The sequence below is a fragment of the Camponotus floridanus genome, unplaced genomic scaffold (genome assembly GCF_003227725.1).
Source record: "Camponotus floridanus strain SB8 unplaced genomic scaffold, Cflo_v7.5 scaffold3, whole genome shotgun sequence".
NCBI lineage: Eukaryota > Metazoa > Arthropoda > Insecta > Hymenoptera > Formicidae > Camponotus > Camponotus floridanus.
The window spans coordinates 394,359-415,777 of record NW_020229436.1 but is presented as its reverse complement, the minus strand read 5'-3'; the positions used below and the strand labels follow the sequence as shown (position 1 = coordinate 415,777).

Here is a 21,419-nt window from a genome sequence, read left to right as displayed (position 1 = left end):
GGGTACTTAACTTCTCTTTTAGGAAAAAAACCTTCCAGGTACATAACCCTCTCACCAACGTCAAGATGTACCTAATGGAAAGGTTTTATCGGCAAAAAGTCGACGATGTGATATATGTATGCTCTAAAAAAATAAACATTTGAAAAAACTTGGAAAACTTTGGAATAGCGAAAAAACTTTTCGAAAATCATGCGACCAATTTCACGGTGATATTACATCTGTTCCTCTCTTTGTATATTTTTGCGCTATAAAATATATGTCGTCTCTTTCATGTTTTAAAGGAATTTATATTTCATTTATATTTGTCATTTATATTTGTTATAAATGATAAATATTTCTATAGAATATAACAAAATCATCTGAAAATATGACCATCATTATGTCAAATATATTCGCGCGCTAAAATCGAAATCTCGCGAAATAAAAATAGCTTCGATAAATTACAGAATGCTAAACACTGTACCTATATTATGCAATTAATGAATCGAAATATGAATTAATTACAAGTGTACTTATTTATTTAAACGCACTACTCCAAGTCAAGCTGTTCCGTACACATGACATTCTATTACTAAACGAGAAAAAATAAAAATGTTAACAAGTTTACCATGAAACACGACGTAATTCATACAAGTCGACTGAATATAAACAAGCATAATTATACACACATTCACACATATACATACACAGATTCCTTCTTGAGATTATTTATAGTATAAATATAGTCCCGAACCATCTTTGACCTTTTTTTACTTGCTCTGTCACAAATATATACACATATATCATTTTTTAAAGTCTCTAAATTGATTCGAAATTAAAGAAAAAAGTGTCAAGCCAATTACAATCTCGAACAAAATTGAACATTACGTGCTTCGCTGCTTAGCCGTACAATGTGTGGTTTGTAGCGACAATCTCTTTGCATCCTTTCGTATCATGATACAGAACTGGAGAGGCATGAATGCGCGTGTATACGAGTATCGGTGTCACGCGATGTATGTATATGTCTGTATCCTCCGCAGGAGAGCTTGACAGGTCGGCCGCTGGGATATAACCGCGCGGCGTTTCGCTCGTATATCTCGACCCACGCAGAAACATTCGTTAGTAAGCGATCTCTAAAATGGATACCTTAATGTAGCATTCGCAAACATTATTACGGCTCCGCGACTCCGCTTTTCCTCGGTTCTCTCGCCCATGCAAATAGAACTACTTTATTTGCGTCTCTTCGCGACCCCGTCGCCCCGCTCGACCCCATTTTATCTCGGCTTCAAAGAAAATTTTCTGCGTTACATTAACCGATAGAAACCACCATGAATATGCTCGTGGATTACTCCCGTGGCATTCTCGAAATTTGGTAATAAATCTAGCCTGCTTGCGTGAAAAAAATTGCATCAAAGATACGGGAAGAACGTAAAAATTCATAGGTGAGATAAAAAATACTGGAAAAACAATAGCCATTGATAATCAATACACATTATCTGGTAATTAAATATTAAAGCTAATTTATATAATTATCAATTAAATATTCGCGTAATTATATAAAAATTTATCATTTTTGTAACGTATCTATTTTGTTCATAGCGTAACCTACTTTCTAGAATCGTTAGCGACGTACAAACTACTGATATTAGTTTACTTTCAATTTAGCGAATCGATCCGTCATACCACGATAGTTTAGAAAATTTACGGAAAATAACGATGGGTAGTAACATAGAACGATGAGATGAAAAGTGATGCATCAGAGTTGACTAAGGCGTAACATAATACAAACAGGAATGAGCTAAGGAAGAAGAGAGAAAAAGAAAAAGAGAAAATTGCAGGAAAAGATTTTAAGCAGCCTTAAAAACTATAAAAATAATATATATACATATTTCAATGAATTATTACGATTTAAAATTGATTCAATATTTTACAAAAAAAGCGAATACATCAGTTCACTGTAAGTTATAGCGGAATGAAAATAGAAATAATAAATCAGAAAAGGAAATTGAACAGAGATAAATCAAATAGAAAAAGATTTTACAAAATTACATATAAAATTCATATTTATGAACATTTCTTGACGTATTATTTTAGGACTGTTAAGATCGATCCAGCAGCATTTAAAGAGGAGCACCTATCGTAATGTAGAACGACGAGACGAAAAACGACGCGTCAATTGACTAAGTTGTAATATAATGCAAACAGAGATAAAGCGAAAGAGAAATTTAGAGGGGAGAAAAGAAAGATAGAGAGAGAGGAAGAGCGAGTCGACAGTGGTGAGCGGTAGCTGGTCGACTGACAGCGCCCAAAGAATTAGTATCTTGTATCTGGCGAAGAGCGCCACAAATCATTTGGGGAGGCTGTCAAGCATACCTCGTGCTCAACGCAACTCCCCTACTCTCTCTCTCTCTCTCTTTTTTTCTCTTTCTCTCTTTCTCTGGGTTGTGTTCTCTTCATCTCTTTCTTCGATACTGCGCCAACGATCTTGGAGCAGGGGCGCTCCTCTTCCTCTATTTCTCTCTTCTGTTTTTTCCCTCTCCCTCGTTCGTTTGCATCTCTTTCTTACTCGCGATAGAGAGAGGGGGAAGATCAAAGGACGCCGGCACCATCGATGCCGCTAATGATATGCGACCCGCTGCTGCCGGGCAAACTGGAAACTCGAGGACGCGAGATTTGGACTCCCCCGAAACAAACCGCTGTAAAAGATTCTTTCCAACAGTTCTTTCTCAATAAAAATTAAAATATTGAATAAAGAACAAAAATAGGGGTTAAGTTCACTGGGGAAACTTGGACTTTAGCGTTTCCATTCTCTTAATTAATATTTCGATAATGAACTTTCGCCAATCTCTTTTATTTTTTAGATATAATTTTTATTTTCGAAAAATTGATGCCTCTCTTATTTTTTAGGTATAATTTTTATTTTTGAAAAATCGATGCCATCCTTTTTTCCTCATGTTTTCGCCACCCACATCTACAACTTTGGACGAGGAACGACTGACAGGAGATTTTCGTGCGGTGACGCGTACAAGTTTTCGCGAGTTAATTTGCATTCGGCACGCGTACGCACGCGTACGCACCCTTCGTACCGTTGATATAATTCAACGTTACAGTTTTCTCCCTCGTGGTGCCGAAAGGCACGAGACAGAGTCCACCATTTCAATCGCTTAGGTTCGCGCGAATTACCGCCTCCAGCCTTTTACGGCACATCAAAGGGACAGGGGACCGTGAAGGAGCGCGCGGCTGTCTTAACATATTCGAGTCCCAAGGTATCCCTCTTCTTCTCTCCCCCCCTAAGTCTCCCCCTTTCGTTCTCATTCTTGTTCGCCACCTTCGCCCTACGCACCGTGCAAAAGCGACTCCTCTAGGAGGCATATGGAAGGTATTTGCCGTGCAATTCGAGGAGAGAATGCGAGACGATTGATCCCTAAAAACCCCGGGGATAAACTCACACTCGTGTTTTTTCGTTCAGGAGAAAATATTCTCAAGAAGAGCACCGCGTGCGCGCGCGCGCGCGAATAAAGCGTTTATTCAACCGGAGATGCGCCATATTGATGTGAAATTTTTTTTCAACGCTCCATATGCCCGTTATTTACTCACCTGCCACAGTAAGTCTTAATTTACTAGAGAGATTTTTAACATCCTGCAGATGAATACAGTTGGAAAGAATGATACATATAAAAGTATCATCAATAAACTAATCAATAAAATTAACTTTTAATACTACTTTTTATCTAAAATTCTTAATAGTAATGAAATCGCGTAAAAATTAAGAGATTAAAAGTATTCTTGACATTTTCCCAGATAATAGCTTAGATTAACTCACGCATTCGATTAATTACGCGACTCTCTTCGCTTCTTGTTTCAGGTGGCGATTAAGATAATAGATGTCGAGCAGGGCAAGAAGGATTACGTGATGAAGAACCTGACGAGGGAGGCGAAGGTGCTGTCGATGTTACAGCATCCAAGCATCGTGAGACTCTATGAAACTATCCGGGTGAGTGAGAGACGCTTTAGGGCGCAATCAGTTTAGAGAATTTCGACGATTGATCAAATCTCTTTACTCTAATTGACCGCGTCGAAAGTTTAATCGAGTCCTTAATAACAAAGACGATTCACCACGGTCGATCAACAAGATTCAGTCGCGCCGCCCATTGTACTTTTGTATAACGATCTATTCATTCCTCAAAGAGAACTATGCCGTTTCGTCTCGCGCACTTCTCTTTTAGTGACAGGCACTATCCCCCTCGTAGATTCTACGCTTCCTCGATCATGTCTCGGTACATGACGTTCGTCAGAGTTCCATGACAAATCGCGAGTATCCTGAAATTTCGTCAGTACCGGAGTCCATTAACGCCATCCGAGAGATGATCCATCTTTCTAGATTTAATTACACGCCACTTAGCTGAATTTATGAACCCGATACCCGGATGCGTATCAAAAGTAGAAGAGCTTTTCACCCCTTTAACTGTTTTACTTCGCAATAAATTTCGGATTCGAACGAAAAATGATAAATTCTCACGATCTTGATTTCCTCGAACCTTTCAACTTCATCACTAATATAAATAAATTGAAACTGGATATGTAATTTTTTTTTTGATAAATTCAAATTTCGATACCGCATCAATAATGTTTTTTGTTTTTATTCGTAACAATAGTACGGAGAGTGCGTTTTTTTTTTTCATATCCACGACAAGCATCGGAAATTGATTTTACCGATATTATACCGATTTCAATTCGCAAGTGCAAACTCGGAAAATAATTTTTTTATGCTACAATTTTTTCCACGCCGATACAAAAAGAAATCTAGACTGGCATCATTAATGCGCAGTGCTATCGTACGTGACCCGGCTGTTATACCCGGCGAGCGTTGAAAACCCAACACGCAGATTCGCCTACACACGCGCATACATGTACGCAAACGTACGCACATGATAAAGGTGTACGCGAGGGAGAGGAAAAAAAGCCAGGGAGAGCGGACTCTCGTATGCTTGTACGACGTAATTGAATTCATGTGTGGGACGTCGATATCAGAGGCTCCACCGGCGACGTAGCATCGCGCACCTCGTTTACTCTGAAAATTTTGTTAGTCCGCGCGCTCGCTCGTCACGATCGAGTTATGGGGACGAGGGTATAGTGTACGCGCCGGGAAAGATAAAGTACGTAGGAAAATATGACGGGAAAACGCACGCGACCGGCGAGATAACCCGGGTGCGCGCGATTCGAGAATTTCAGAGCTCTGCGAAATATTTCAACGCGAGATGAACGGGCAGCTGGGACGACCGACCCGTGCTCGGGGAGACTCCGGGGAGACGTGTGTAAAATTTTTCCAGCCAGAATGCTGCTGCCGGAATCATTTCTTGCATATGATAGCCGGTGCATCTTCCTTTCAAAAGCAACGCGACTGAAAAATTTACGAAAATTTCCTTGTCGCAGTTTGCTAGGTTTATAAAATCTGTCTTCCCCGATTCTTATCCGTCTACAAAATCACCAGACAAGATTCTCATCAACATTTGCATTAATTTAATTGAATCAATTTATCGCGATTACATAAACATGCATTTTTTTCATATCAATAATCGTTTTTTTAACAGTTTCGTTTAAATAACGGAAAATTTGTGCATTGCATTTTGTAATAACAGTCAATATACCTTAACAGTCAACAGACAATATACCTCAAATACACGAATGTGCAACAGGATGTGCAAATATTCACGGAAAAAGGATTCATTTCCGCGAGCTTTCATAAACGAACGAACGAACGAATTTCGAGATGGCACCGTTCGATTTTTTTCTCTCGATAAAAATGATTTTATAGTCTTGCAGATGATATTACTTTCTCCATACGTTTATAAAACGTGCAGATAGAAGAGTGCGTCTTGTTTTATTTAAGCTTTCCATCGAGGGGAAAGAGCTATTGGCGATGAGAATGCTCGCACCTGACGGCAAATATGCTAATATCGAGACGAGACTTCGCCTCGCCTTCCTCGCCGTCGCCAAATTGGCTATATATGACGTCGCCTTATATCTCATTTCCACGTCGTAATCTTTACGATGGTTGAGACACGCTTAGGGTGCCCGGCACAATGTATTTCGACTGCCGATTCTGCTGGATTCTTCGAAGCATCTGCGCCTGCATCAACGTCGTAAAGTATATCCGCTTTCCCAACAACTCGCTTTTCTTAGGGTCGTCCTTTCTCAGTGACGTGACTGCGCGACAATAGCAATCGATGACGAAAACGTGCTATCGACGATGCGCTGCACACGGCTAATAGAGTATGCAAATGACCGCTCTCTCTTGTATTAATTATTGATAGAGTTTGGATTTTGATGGCGCTGACAGTCAAACGCGCGAACATGCTCACCGCAAGTTTCCGCATTTCCATATTTATGAATAATTTATTCTAGTTGAACGTAGAGCCTTCGCTGCTCTTTTGATTTAATATAAAAATTGTAGATTCAATTTACATATATGCGGGTAATTAATTCTGTTACAATTAGTTGTTTCATTATATGTATATCAGCGTGTGGCATATAAAGATCTGTCATTAAAGAGAGAGAAAATTACATAAATGTGATGAAACGAAAAATAGTAATAAAGAATAATTTCCAATATATATGGTGAAAAACGCGCGGTAATAAAAATTTCAGTTTACTGTAAAAAATTGTAGATTCAATTTACATATATGCGGGTAATTAATTCTGTTACAATTAGTTGTTTCATTATATGTATATCAGCGTGTGGCATATAAAGATCTGTCATTAAAGAGAGAGAAAATTACATAAATGTGATGAAACGAAAAATAGTAATAAAGAATAATTTCCAATATATATATGGTGAAAAACGCGCGGTAATAAAAATTTCAGTTTACTGTAAATTCATGGTAGGATATAACGTACATAACGTAGAATAACAAAATTTCATTCTCCGTGAGGACAATGGGTCGGTGATCATTTTTTATATCGTAAAGCTGCGTTATTGCAAGCGCGCTTTCCAATATCCAACATTTTAGGCAAAGCCGTGACGTTTACGGGTTATCGATGTTTCCGATGTTTCTAGTTGTTACATTGTTTATTTTATTGCCTATCCTATACAGAAAGAATTCAAAATTATCGTCCGTTTTTGCGAGGAAAATTGATATCGAAAAGTAACGCTTTTCTAGTATTTATTCTCATTTAAAAAAATATTAATATTAATTATGTATTATATATTCTTGCACTAATAATATATTCAATTTTCTATTTAAAAATTAGAAGATATCTAAATGTCAAGAAAAATTATTCAAACTTGTGCTCCACTCAATTAAATTCGAATCTTAATTATTTATTAAAACATTATTGCGATTATATAACAATCAATAAAGAGAAAATATTTTTAATTAAGTTATTTATTTGCAAATATGTAATAAATAATAAATTACAGAATGAGAGGTGTGCCTTTCTGAATCACTCTTATGTAATAAGAAAAGATTTACGCCTGTTGATTTTTACGAAGATGCATGTTCAGCCGTCAGCGTGTTACTCATGCTTGGGATATTGGAGGAAAGCCGCTTTAAGCGCCAATTAAGGTCATTATTGTCGGCCTACAGCGGCTGTAAACGCACCATTCGCGCGATTTTATGTCGGTACCAATGTTACGAGCCGATGAATCGCATAGGATTCGTCTGTTACTGACGTCCAACGACGCCGTCGTTCCTTTCATTTGGGGGACGAAATCGCTATAAAAATGAACGTGTTGACAACCACATCTGCAGCATGCTGCTACAACGAGTTCGAGTTGCCTCATTGGAGGAGTATGACGCCTCTTAAATAATAATACTACAGAGATTTGCCAGAAGTATTTCGTACAAGAGCGTTTTTATCACATCATAAAAAAAGCAATCAGTTTAAACGCAGATGCATAACAAAAACGACATATTAGAAAACTAAGGTCTGGAGAATGCGTGACTTAATCTATAAATTTTTAACGAAGGACGAGATATTTTAAATTTTGATGGAAACTCAGAGATGGAAATCCAGAGATCTCACGATACCAGAATTTAAGAATATGTGTACGTTAAATTTGAGCTAAAAAAACCTACTTAAAATTCCACTCGAGATCTTAATTTAATGCACACCTTTTTGACGCGAGTTAAGTGAGCAACATACGCTTCTTTGCTCAGAGAAATGAATTTCACGTTTGACGCTCTTTTTCTATCGCCGTCATTTACATCGAATTTACATTTCTATTTTACCTATACTCGATGATATCGAAATCGCGAAATTCATGTTCCATCCGGAGATTTCAATTTTAACTTGATTCGACTGACAAACGTGGGATGTATCAACGAATCCCCGCCGAAACGAAATGGCGATTCTTGCCAAACGAGATAGACCAGCATCTTTCGCGAATTGACTTTACAAGTGGCCTCCGTATTTTCAAAGGAGTTCTCGTTTGGTTTCTATTGCTTAAGTTCTCCCCCGATTGCAGCGAATAGAGCGTGTCGCATAAAGCTTAAATCAGGCGAAACGATATTTTTCAGAGACTTGTTTCTTAACCAATTGTTCACCCCTGACAATCAAACGAGTATTCTGATAAAGGACCCATGGTAAAGAACCCGTGATAAACACAATTTTATCTCAAAAATATTTCATCTACATTAAAAGTTATCAAATTCTGTATAAAATATATGTACAGTAATATTTCTCATTATAAATATATTTCATTAACAATTCCTACAAAAGCGGCATAATTTTTTTATTATATTTTAATATTTCTTTTCATTAAAAAATTTATGTAACACACACACACACACACACACACGGTAAAGATAAATTATTAAAATTTATTATAACTTTTCAAAGCAATTAATGTGTGATAAAAATTAGAAATTTCGTCCCGTCTGACTTTGCAATTAATATTTGATCCCTGATACGCGCGTGCGATATTTATCCGGCTCTCGTGATCCATGTGATTTATGATTAAAGCAGCCGAGCCACGCCGATGTGTCCGACCGCGAGGAATAAAATAATCATCGATGTCGGAGAACATCGACTCACCATTTGACCGGGTGCGGTGAATCCGCTCCGACCGTAATTCCTCGGTCACGTGCGGCCCCGTCGACGTTGCTGCATGCATATCGTTGCATTAAGGTAATCGCTTAATCGACGAGGCCCACGCTCGCGTGTCTCGCGAGCGCGCGCAAAATTTGGGAAACGCTTTCTCGATAATTACGATGCGCCTCCGCTTCAGTGCATTTTAAATAGGCGCGATCAATTTCGCGCGACCGGTCTCCCGACTCTCACCAGCTCGTTGCTTGTTGCTCCATTTTCACGAGCGCAGCGACTAAAATGTATGACCGTACTTCAGCAGCGAGCCAACCAAAAAGATGAGAAATACGATACGTTGTCGTCGTTTAATAAATTTCAAACGCGTCATCGTGAATCATACTCTGCAAGCTCTGTTTTTTTTTTTGTAATTTCTTGTTGAAATATAGTAACGAAGAAATTTCAATTGCATCCTGCATAAAGCTGTTCAAGAAAATGATGGTCCAGAGAATCACGTATAATTATACAAATCTATGTATTTTACAAAATTCTTGCGAAAAATATTGTTTTATAAGTTCGCTCGGTATAATTTTAACGAGCTCTTAAATTTCTATAAAATATAAAGTGAAAAACAAAACGGCCAAGAAGCTGTGAATCTAAAAAGAGTTGCGGGATATCCTGCGCTGTTGTATCTCGTATATCTTCACGCTATCGATGCTGATCGATAACGATTTAATTTAACGCCTGCTTACAGTGCGGATCCGTGTACTATCTCGTGACGGAACTCGCGACCGGCGGCGACCTGTGCACGCACATTAAGGAGCAGCCGGCCGGTAAACTGGACGAGAACACGGCGAGGCTCTATGCCAGACAGCTGGTCGCCGCTCTCAAGCACATGCACTCGAAAGGAGTCGTTCACCGGTGAGTCACCCGCATTTTAGCCACGCTGTGCGCGAATTTTTCGAGCTGGTAATCGCGACTGGTCCAATAAACTTCCCAAAGTTTATTGAACCAGTCGTTACATCTCTTAATAGGATTAACTTGCGAAAAAAATTCAAATCTTTTCCTCTAAATCAAAAACTTGATTGAAAGCTATAAAAAATTTTTGATTCGAGGATTTCATGAGAATACGGCTTATTATTAAATTTGCGCTGAGGGAAAACTGCTCTAATTTTTTATCAGAGATCAAGCGACAGGAGGCGAAAATTTTAGACTTTATAAAAGAGAAATACTGGATTTATGGTGTGTGTTGTATTACGTGACGGACGTGTGTTTAAATAGTGGATAGTATAAATCGGCCTTAAGATGCGGAGCAATCTCACGAGGATCTGCAGGGCGCGATCGTTTACCCTCCACGCGTTTATCCTCCACGGTCTAATAATATTCAACCGCACTACGTGTCGTGTCTTTTTTCCAGTTGGCCGCGGTGATGTACGGCGTTGGCCAGCCGTATCGTTTTAATAAAGAAATCGTCTGGCATATTATGCACGGGGGAGCGCTTGTGCGATTGCAACTCTGGAGAACCCAAGACACACCGTCTCGTGCGATCGCGCCGTGTCGATAACCACGCGCGTTCCTGTTTATTACGAGCGGAATTACACTCGCGAGGATACCCGTTCGCGCTTCCTCGAGGCCGCGTCGACGATTAAAAGCGGCTTCCTGAATTAATTAACCGGCAAGTTCTTCGTGTGTATTGCGCGTGCGCTAATTTTGTTAATCGTTTGAATTTATCGCTGCTCAAACGATGCCTATTTATATCAAGTAAGAGATTATCTTGAAAGTGTTCGAGCGAAATGTTACTCCGAGTCTCCCCATATCTCGTTTTAATATAAAAAGTTAACGGCATAATCTATAAAATTGAAGTGAAAAAAAGAGCTATTATCGCCCCTATATTTTTCACCTATCATATTTTCATATCACATTGTACATCAGCATATTGCTAAACGCGTATGTAAAGCAAGATTGCTAAATCGAAATCGCACGGATCATTTTTTACGATTCCCGACGCGCATTGATATATAGGGTGTCTCAATTATCACGACGATTTCTTTTCAATCTTTAAAATACCAGAATTTAAATTAATGAAAATGATAATTACTTGGGTATCGAGATTTTTTACAAGTAAAAAATGATTTCGGGAATTACATGTTATACACGAGTGTATGTTTAAAATATCCAATTATTCCGGACACCTTGTATATCGCGCGTACATTAGCATCACCAGCGTCGAAAGACGCACGTCGCAATATTTCGGTGAGCGTCGTATGCATCATCTGGATAGGGGGACCGGTTGATTTTCAACGCATTTATGAAGAAAGCGTCGCGACGCTTCCCTCGCGACGAAGAAAGCCTAATGATGCACGCACGTGACGCGCTACGACAAGGGCTAATAGTTCGCGCTCATTGCTCGCGAAGGATCAGCGAATATAAAGCAACCGGCAATATGGCGTTCATCGCGACAATTTGTTCTCGTTGAAAGCGTACAGTCTCAATCTAAAAAAAAGACATCAAAGATGTAAAAAAAAAACGCGCCAAATATATTTTTCTCTAACCATTTTTTGTAAAAATGGTAATTAAAGAAGGATCGAATAATAATTATTTCGAGAAAACGAAATTTAATGAATAAACTAATTAAAATAATAATTTTTACAACAATCATTAAAAAAATATATAAATTAATGGTAGAAAAAATTACTGAAATTAAATAAAAGAATTCAAGTATACTTAAAAACTTTACGAAAATAGGATTATTATTATGAAACTTACTGAAAAGGCCTAGTACTTCGATAAAGGATACTATAGTATCGCTGTCACGGAATTGTATTACTGTTTTATACTTGGCGCGAGACGCTATAATACCTAGTCTCTTGATTTCGGATGATAGATCGTCGCTCTCTCACAGGCTCGCACGTCAGCTAAGGGTAACAGACGAGGAGGAAGAGATGGAAAAGGGTGTCAGACCGGCGAGGGATCTTGCGAGGAGGGTTAAGAAAATCGCTATAAGCGATCGCTTAACCCCTCGAGAGATTAGCCCGTTTCTCTAGCTACGAGAAAAAGAGAGAGATAGTTGTTTGCTGCTAATGGGAATGGAGAAGATTCGATGCTAAGGATAGTTAACGATCATTCCTCGCGGATGTGTTCCTTTTTGCGCGTCGCGCTGTATATCGTTAGATTAAGACAAACGGAGTGAATAGCTATTTTGACTCTTTTTCTGGTAAGGTTTCTTTGTTATGTTTGAGACAAGTGGTATCTCCGTGATATCCTTGATTAAAACTTCAATTGCTTAATCGAATTATAAACAACAATTCATCACAAGAAATGTTGCACCGAAATTAAAGATGTTTACGCAGAGCGCTCCTATCTTCGCAAGAAAGATACCGAGAAAAACCGATAAATAATAACAAGACAGAATTGCACCATCGTTAATCTTCGAATAAAGAATTAAACTGTTTGTTTGCTTCCGCTCATGCTATTGTCGTATATCGTCGCATATCGTTCCGATAGATTCTTCACGGCTTTTGAGCTTTTCTCAAAGGAAAGTCGTGAAAAGAGGAAAAAAAAATCTCTTTTATATAACAGCTCTCACTTTGCCCAGGATCACCGAACATCCGCAGGCTCACGTTTTAATTCCAACGAACATCTCTCGATTTGCTCCGGTATTATTCACTGGACAAAGCCTGGAAGCGTAAAGACGGACTTTCTACAGGATTCTCACGAACGGAAATAGGATTACGATTTACTCGTGCTATATACACTGTTGTTATCCCGTCTAAAAAGAGAGAGAGAGAGAGAGTTAATAGTTCCGATATATCCGACAAAAGCCGCCTTATGTACTTATCGATGCTTTTACTTACGCGGGAAAACCAGTTTCGATAAGTAGTGAGAGTAAACGGTAAAGCTGCAAATCGAATATCGCTGCCGCACGTGGACCATATTTGACGAAATTAGTAACATTATATACGCTCGAAGAATGTTAATTAATTACAGATTATTATTTTCTATAATGATTCGTATGATTTTTATTATCTACAAAAAAAATGTCTTTCTGTTCGATTCATTCTTGATTTTTATGCCTTTTCAAGTTTGTTACCTATCTAAAATGAGAAAAAATATATGAATATATGAAAAAATTAAATTTTTCAACTATATATATAGATATAGAAGCGTGAAAAGAATAACATGAAACCCTATAAATTTTTATTTATAGGGTAATTTGTTTACTATTTTCAGTATCAGGTTAAAATACGCTAATGCAAAAAGATTAAGCGGCAAATATTCAACAGAAGCGAGTACCGTTATAATCTAAGATAAATTCGCAGCAAGCTCTCTCTCTGTTTTTCTCTTTCCCTCTCTCTTTCTCTCTCTCTCTCTCTATTTATTCTCCGCTTGTCTCAGATCACGTGCGAAGCGAACGGGAGAGGAAAAGGCGGAAAAGCATCTCGGAAAGAGTATCAGCGGCCAGCTGTAGAAACGTTAATGGACACGGACACTCGCTATCCGCTTAAGTATAGTACTTACGGTGCCTGTATATCCTTCGACCCGTTATACGCGTAGGTTCGGAGCACTTCCGCCGGCTGGCTAATCGAGTCTACGACTGGCTAATTGGCTCCGTTCGCCGCCGCTGACCTTGATCTCTCTCGCGGCTCCTTTTATTCCGCCATTTCTATTCCACCGGCGTACCATCTCGTCGTCGCCCGGATGTCGCGTCGATTCTCGTCTCCCGCACAATTACCTCATCCCGAGAAAGGGGGTAAGGATAACGACGGGTGAGATGATAATGGATAGTTGCAATGCATGATAAGTGAGAAGTGTGAGAACAAAAGTGTTGACATAGTAAACGTATTTATGATATTGATTACAACGTAATCAAATCAATCACTTCAGTATTAAGTTTTTTTTTTTTGCGATAACACATGCTTTATACAACTTATACTTTTATAAATCTTTTAATCAGGAATAATGCATTAGACACATTATGAAAGAAAAAGAATTACTTCTTGATTGATGCGAAGTTAATGTTTGCTTTCTTTTGTATCTGAGGCTTTTTATGAATTGATGGGACCATCGATGGTATCGCGGATTAATTCGACCGAAATATATCTAACGAGAGAGATCTGGCAGAGAGAAAATTGTCGGTGCACCGCGGCGTGACAAAAGGCGACGACACGTGTAACAATACCAGATCGATCTCGGCGATCGATCGGCGTGACGAAACGGCCGATCGATTGATAGGCCGATCGATCGGTCGATCGCAAAAGTGCAACGATGCCCGCGGGTTCCACGACACGGCCACGTCGACCGTCGATGTGCGTTCCACGAACTTTACCATTTGTACCAACCGCGAAATGGGGCGGCTCGATAATTCGCATTAACATGGGAATACGAGTGCATTTCGAGGCCGAGCCTCAATAACGTATTGCCTATTACATGGAAACGATACCACTCGATATCTCGGTACACACCTCGGACACGTTCGCCCGCGTTGCGACAGCTCTCTTCCAATTCTCGTACCGAGCAATTTCAACTTGGAATCTCGTGGCGAGACTGAATCGCCGGTTATGTCGATTGCGCACGAATCACAAACAATCGGAATATATTCACCGGTGAATTTATCAGCCATCAATGACTGATTTCTAGGTCGACTTTTTAGAAATTATAGTACACAAATTTTTAAATAGCGATATTATGAATTTGTTAATTATTATCATACTCGCAGTAAATTATTTTTTATGACACGTTTATAATTTTTTTTTACATTCTTTCTTTATTATTAAAATTTAGGTAATATATCTTTTTCTTGTAAAATCAATAAAATTTAACGAGGGAATTTTAAAAATGAAATATTGCTAAAGATTTATTAAAAGCATTATATAATAATCGATTTAACTTTTACCAAGAATATTGTGCAAGCTTAATCTGTAATCTATGTGAAATTGATTTTACTTAATCATACTTAGATATATTATAACTTGTGGACGGTCGCTCTTTAGAATAATATATATTATACCTACTTAGAGCTATGCGAATGCTACGAGAATGCTCGTTTTCATCGAAAATACGAATTCGATTAGTCTCGCTGTGAACAGAATTTAGAATGCAAGATTGCATCTTGATTTTCTGCGCCGTCTGTAATGGATACGTTGCTTTCTAAGTTTCGTAATGGATATCATCGCGCAAAAAATATAATACCAGATTATAAAGGCTCATCTGGACAAAATCAATTTCCATGATATAAATGTAATTCAAATAACGTTAAAATTAAAGTTAAATTGGCACTAGAGAAAATAATCTTAAATCAGTCTGACACAGTAATTTTTTCAAATGCAATATTTTTAAATTTTTCGATTTATTCTTAATGATATTTCAAATACTTTTTTATAGAATATGTGGCTTTGTGAGCTCTCACATTTTTATTTTGCCCCATATTTTTACAATCTCCTCTACAAATTTTTTCTCACGTGCATATTAAATTATTCGAGTAATCCGACTTCCATAGTTATCCTCTCGCCGCGAAATCGAGGCGAGAAGATGCGCGGCAGGTGCGCCGCGTGGCTGATCGAACTTGATCAGTCCCCGGAGGGCGCAGGTGCCGCAGAAAAGTTTCTACGGGTACGAGTCCGGACTACGAGGGCGATATTTCCTGGCTTCCCGCGCCGGCAGTTGACAGGAGCGTGATATAGGAACGGACTCGATTGTTTTTCCAACGATAAGACGGAGGTGGCGGCGGCGGACCGCCTTCGGGAAGATCGGGGAAACCTCCCCCCCCCCGCAGCTCCCCCATCGCGCGCCATTACCGCACGGAAATTACCTCGAAATTAATTTAAACTTTCATAACAAGTAAACTGGCCGGCGGAGACGGAGCGAGATAGCGCGGCCGCCGGATCATCTCGGAGCGAAGTGGCCGGGTAACCGGAATCGGGCCCGCTCTTAATAGCCGTTGCTGACTCTCTCTCTTGTGAAGTATTAATTAACAGGAAACCGCCGGGGCTTGCGGACTATCCATCGCATTTTTTACTCTGAATTTTAATACCGTTACTTCAAACACGGAATTTCATACATTCAATTTTACGTTACTCTAAGTATAATTAAGACGGAACTTTTTATGACCTTCTTGAGAGATAAAAGAGGAATCTAACGTCGAGATATTTTAATTTCGCAATTGTTAATGAGGGTTATGAGGATATTTGTCTGCTTTATCGCGGACAAATTCGCGACTTTGTTAAATCGTACGAGGAGATCAACGTAATCGATGTGCAACGATAAAGGAAGGATAAAAAGTCCTCTCTAGCGATACTAATTTATTCTATAAAACGCTTACTGGGGCGCGATTTGTCTCCGGAAAAGAAAAGCGGAAGCAAAGGGCAAGAACAAATCGAACGCACGTACGGTTTGTCCGTTCACCCGACACTCAGCCGGGTGATTTATTTCTTAAATCAATTAAGGAGATCTGTATGTCGAGTCCGTAGGGTCTTACGAGAGAAAAGGAGAGAGACGGAGAGAAAGAGAGAGAGACGGTGCAGCAATTCCGGGTGAAACCCGCGGTTCTTGCCGCGTTCGCAAGGAGGGTGAGAAGATCGGAAACACGAACGGGATTGGCGGGGTGTAAAGGCTCGCGAGCGAGAAAGACGGGGTCGATAAGTGCGGGGGAAGGAAGCGTGTAAAAAAAAAAGAAAGGAAGAGAAGAGGAGAGAAACTGTGGCGCAATCGCCCGGCTCGCTGCGGTTTCTCGCCGCGCGCGAAAGATTGAGACTCAGCGATTTCGAGATTGATTCCGCACGTCCGCGCCCGGGAGGAGTCTCTGATTAAAAAGAGCGGCCCCTTAATCTATTAAGAAATAAATTGAAAATTGAAAAGATTCGTCCCAGCATCGAGAAAATCAACAATTAGCGAGATCGGCGTTCATCGACTTATGCGCGTATCTCGCGCAAATATTTGCTAATTCCATTTTAATCCGCGCGGAGAAAAAGAGTTTTGCTGTCGCGGCAAAATCGACATCGCCACTGCATATTCGATGAGAGCTCACTTCACTTTGCGGAATAAGAATCAATTTATTCTTATATGGAAATATAATTTTTTCTACAAGTTCAGCAAAATCAGGTTCAAATAAAATTTTCAATAAGCCTTTTTTTCGCCCATACATGATAAAATTTATATTTTTGACCGCAGCTAAAAATATATTATGCCAGCAATAATCTTTTTTTCTGCGTATAAACTGTCATATATACACTTCGTTGGCACAAAGTAATTGATCGTCTAATTTCTGATACATCGATAACGATAAAATACTGCATCGATGTATCCATAGCGCTCCGATGATGAATTTATCCAGAACGTATATTGGCAGTTTTATGGTTGTTCGGAGACCAAGAACAGGGCTTATTGTCGTCGCTCTTAACGCGATCGTCGAACGCGAACGATGGCAGCTAATGGGTGAAGCGTTTTCGCATTTATCCTCTTCATGGAAATCGCTAAATCTTGTACGCTGCCGCGTATTCGAATCGATGGCTCTTTCTCCCTCCCTCTCTCTTTCTATTTCCCTTCTCGCTTTTCTCGCTCGATTCGCAATCCGGATCCTTGAATTGCCTCCGAGAGAAAATCCGGTCGCGGACCATTGCTTTCAGCGCAGGGGTGTATTGGATGCGTCCGATCGAGCGGATCCTGTCGCACGGTCCCTCAGCAAGGAATTCCGGGATTGCGAGCGACGTCGCGCACGTGTACGTGCGTATGTGTACACAAAAGGCTCCGGTCCAAGAGCTTGAAGAGGAATGACTGCAGCCGGAAGGACCGAGGGACCGAGCTAGGCGGGAAACGCAATTAGAGCTGAACTGGTCGGTGTTAGGACGAGAGCTTTCGAACGAGAGAGATAGAGAAGGAGGAAGGATGGCAAACGAGCAAAATTTTCCTGGGATTTCCGTGGGCGGAGACCAGGCGAGAGATCGTTCCTGACCGACAGTGACGGAGAGGGTCCGACTTCCAGAAATCAATGTGATATCTTTTGCGGTCGCCGAAAAAATTCGAGCGCATCATCGATCCTTTCCCCTTTTTGTACTGGCGACTTATTCGGCGGCAAATGATCGCTCCTTTTTAACGCGACGCGATTTTAATCGCAATCCGTTGCACATTGATGTATGGAAATATATCTTATATAGTGTTCTCTTTTTTCATATAAATAATGTAAAATAATATATATGTATTATTTTTATCGTTAATATTTTTCTAGCGAAGTATCAGAACATATATTTATCAGACAGATATTTTTACCTTCTATGGAATTAACCTTTCCTCTTTTCAGATGAAAATTTCGATGTCGAATGAAAATAATATAGACTTATATTATAAATCTCATACAGAGAACGCAACATATCCACAATGTTTCGACAAGATTTTTCGAATATCCGGTATTATTGCGTTTTCAAATGACTTCCTCGCGCGGAGCAAATCGTCTGTAACTGCGATACTTTCTCAAGATCATCTCGAGAAGAATCGTCCTCGTGTTTATCCGCTATACCAACAAATTTTACGCATTCGACGGAGCGTATCGTACATCGACGAGTATCTCGTCGTTGATGGATTCAATTTTCCATGGTTGACGTATAAAAAAAACATACGATATTAACTTCCAAATGGATAAAATAAATATTGTATAGAATGAAAATTTGAACTCATATCATTAAATTTGGATGATTTTAATCCCCGATCTGAACAAATGTTTAATGCTTTCGTTTCCCATTCGCATATCGAAAAAAGCGCTTTCAATTCGAACGATTTGCTTTTATTCGAGAGGAGAGACGGGCGTCTCTATATCGGGTGAATTTAAATCGCGGGATTTTCATCCGACTCGCCATGGCGACGCGAGTGAATTTAAAAGCGTATCTGCGCGAAAACATCTCGAGATACATTGAATACCGTTCGCTCGGTTTCGAGACCGAGAAAAGGCAAAGCGCGAGAAGGAATTTTCAGAAATGAATGAACGCTTTTATCAAAATACGCGTATTTCCGCCTTTCGTCGACGTCGTCGCCCGAAACCCGTTAACTTTCGTCTCGCGTCTCGCGTCGATTCAATTTTCGAGAGAGAAATAAAATACTCCCGCGCCGCATCTTCCTCGCGATATCTTCGTCGCGTTGCATTTGCAACGGGAGATTCTTACGAGCGGAGCGAGCTCCTCGGGGAGCCTCGGATCGATCGCGCAAGGTCAACCGGCGTTTGTTAATGCGCGGCACGCGTTGACGCCATCCGGTCGCATTTGCATACAACAGAGGAAACGCGATCTGCGCTGCGCTGCGCTGTTGGTCGCGCGGTTCACCGTTACGTACCGCTAGGGAGCTTTTCCCTGAACGTCGACGAAGGACATCGCGACAGCTACATGATTTTTCCATCCAAGTGGTAAAAGGCTGGGAACGAGGGCATCCTTAACGGAGAGCGCGACGGAGGAATTCGATATAATTTATTCTAAGAATTGAATGATTTATGACAATTTTTTATTCAATTTTAGCAAAACTCTTAATGAAAAGTACAAAATAAATATAATTAAATAAAGGTCCATAAGATAAAATCAAAAAATTCAATAAAAGGCCTAAAGGACCAGCGCAATGATGAAAAGATGCGAAAAAACGGTTATATTAATGTAATAAATCTAATAAAACGTTTATTTGAATTAAGTGACGCTGCGTTTCGATCCAATTCGGATCCTTTTCAATGTCAAATCGCGAAATAACAGTAAAAACATAAAAATAAAATAAATGTTAATTTGATTGTATTTTATTTTATTTTTATGTTTTTACTGTCATTTCGCGATTTGACATTAAAAAGGATCCGAATTGGATTGAAACGCAGCGTTTGTCACTTAATTCCAATAAACGTTTTATTAGACTTATTACATTAATATAACCGTTTTTTTCGCATCTTTTCATCATTGCGCTGGTTCTTTAAAAGCCTTTTATTGAATTTTTTGAAAAGTACAAACCTCCTATAAAAATTTAAAGTTGAAAAATTATTATAGAAAGCTGAATTAGAGAAAGATTGTATGAAGGAATAAAATTATTTAACTATAGACGTTGAGAAAAAGAAGGAGCGATAAAAAGATTTAATGTAAAAATAAATGAATGTATAAAAAATGCACCGTGTATAATGCGACAAAAAATTATACACGCGTAAGAAGGAGAAATCTATTAAAAATGCGCCGCGTCATAATCCGCCTACAAGTCGCCTGTTTCGATAAACTTCACATACGTAATCCCGTAATGGAGCAGACAGACTTGTATCTCATTAATTTGCAAAACAAATACATTTTGCAATCTAGAAGCGCTGTCCGCGAACAGATTATGCAATTTTTTCTTTTTCTTTTATCGCTCATAACGATAGTCCAAGGCTGCCTACGGTTCCGAGCACCTTGACTGTCGTTCTCTTAATCGCCTATCTTAAATCTTGCGCAACGACGTGTCGGTTCTGTCGGTCTTTCAATGAATTTTAATGACCGTCGCGATGCTTAAAAGTCGCAGCGCATAAAGTTAGACGTACGCATTCAGGTTCAGGTTCAGGCTTGCCTCGCACAGAAAAACGATAGGATTACCGGTGCGAATGTCTTCTTTTTTTTTTTATTTCTTTCAGCCTCGTAAGTCTGGGGATTCGAGCGTGTCGATTCGGTATTAATATGCACCTGCTTCATTAGCCTGGCATACCGCTTCATTAGCACCCACTTCAATGCAAACGATCTTTCATTCTCATTCGATTATCAATCTTAAACGCACGATGATTCGATCCATTTGAAATGAAATTACATATTTCGATTTTTAAAAATCGAATTGAGTTATTTAAATATTATACGTATATCAATATTAAAGATTATCTATAAATTTATATTTTAATTGCAATAATATTATGAAAAATATTAATAATAAATGATAAAAAACATGAAGAAATATTAATTTTCTCGAGACTCTTCTCGAAGAGCAATGTATAATAAATAGAAAGTATGCGAGCGTAAGATATTCTCTAATATATTATAAGCGTAAATATCTGCGTTGTCGGTAAAAAATTAGAGAGAAATCGTTATAGAAGCAATAAAAAAATTTGCCTGCTCCCTATTCCTTTTCTCTCTTTTCTTTCTTACTAAAAAAAACGCATGTGAACACACCGGTTTAGCACGCTTTATGCACTCGTTAATAGCGCATTTGCCCTTCCATTTACTGCCAAGTGTATCGCTCGCGATACAAAATGTGTAATGTTATAATAGATCTTTATACCTTTATTAATTTTCACCATAAAGTACTTATATATATATATATATATATATATATATATATATATATATTACACAATAAAAGGAACTCAATTATCAATAAAAGGAATTAAATACCACACGCTTAATATTCTAATGTAATAATATTATAAATAATATAAAATGTGCACGTATAGT

The 21,419-nt window shown here is 39.0% G+C and overlaps 1 protein-coding gene across 1 annotated transcript in view; it reads left to right on the top strand.

Annotated features, from left to right (window-relative positions):
- LOC105257681 (MAP/microtubule affinity-regulating kinase 3) overlaps positions 1-21,419 on the top strand; it is a 202,495-nt gene that overhangs the window by 160,599 nt on the left and 20,477 nt on the right. The window contains exons 2-3 of the mRNA XM_011268471.3: positions 3,845-3,973; positions 9,758-9,924. Of these exons, the coding sequence (XP_011266773.2) occupies positions 3,845-3,973; positions 9,758-9,924 (296 nt within the window). The remainder of the gene's footprint in view (positions 1-3,844; positions 3,974-9,757; positions 9,925-21,419) is intronic.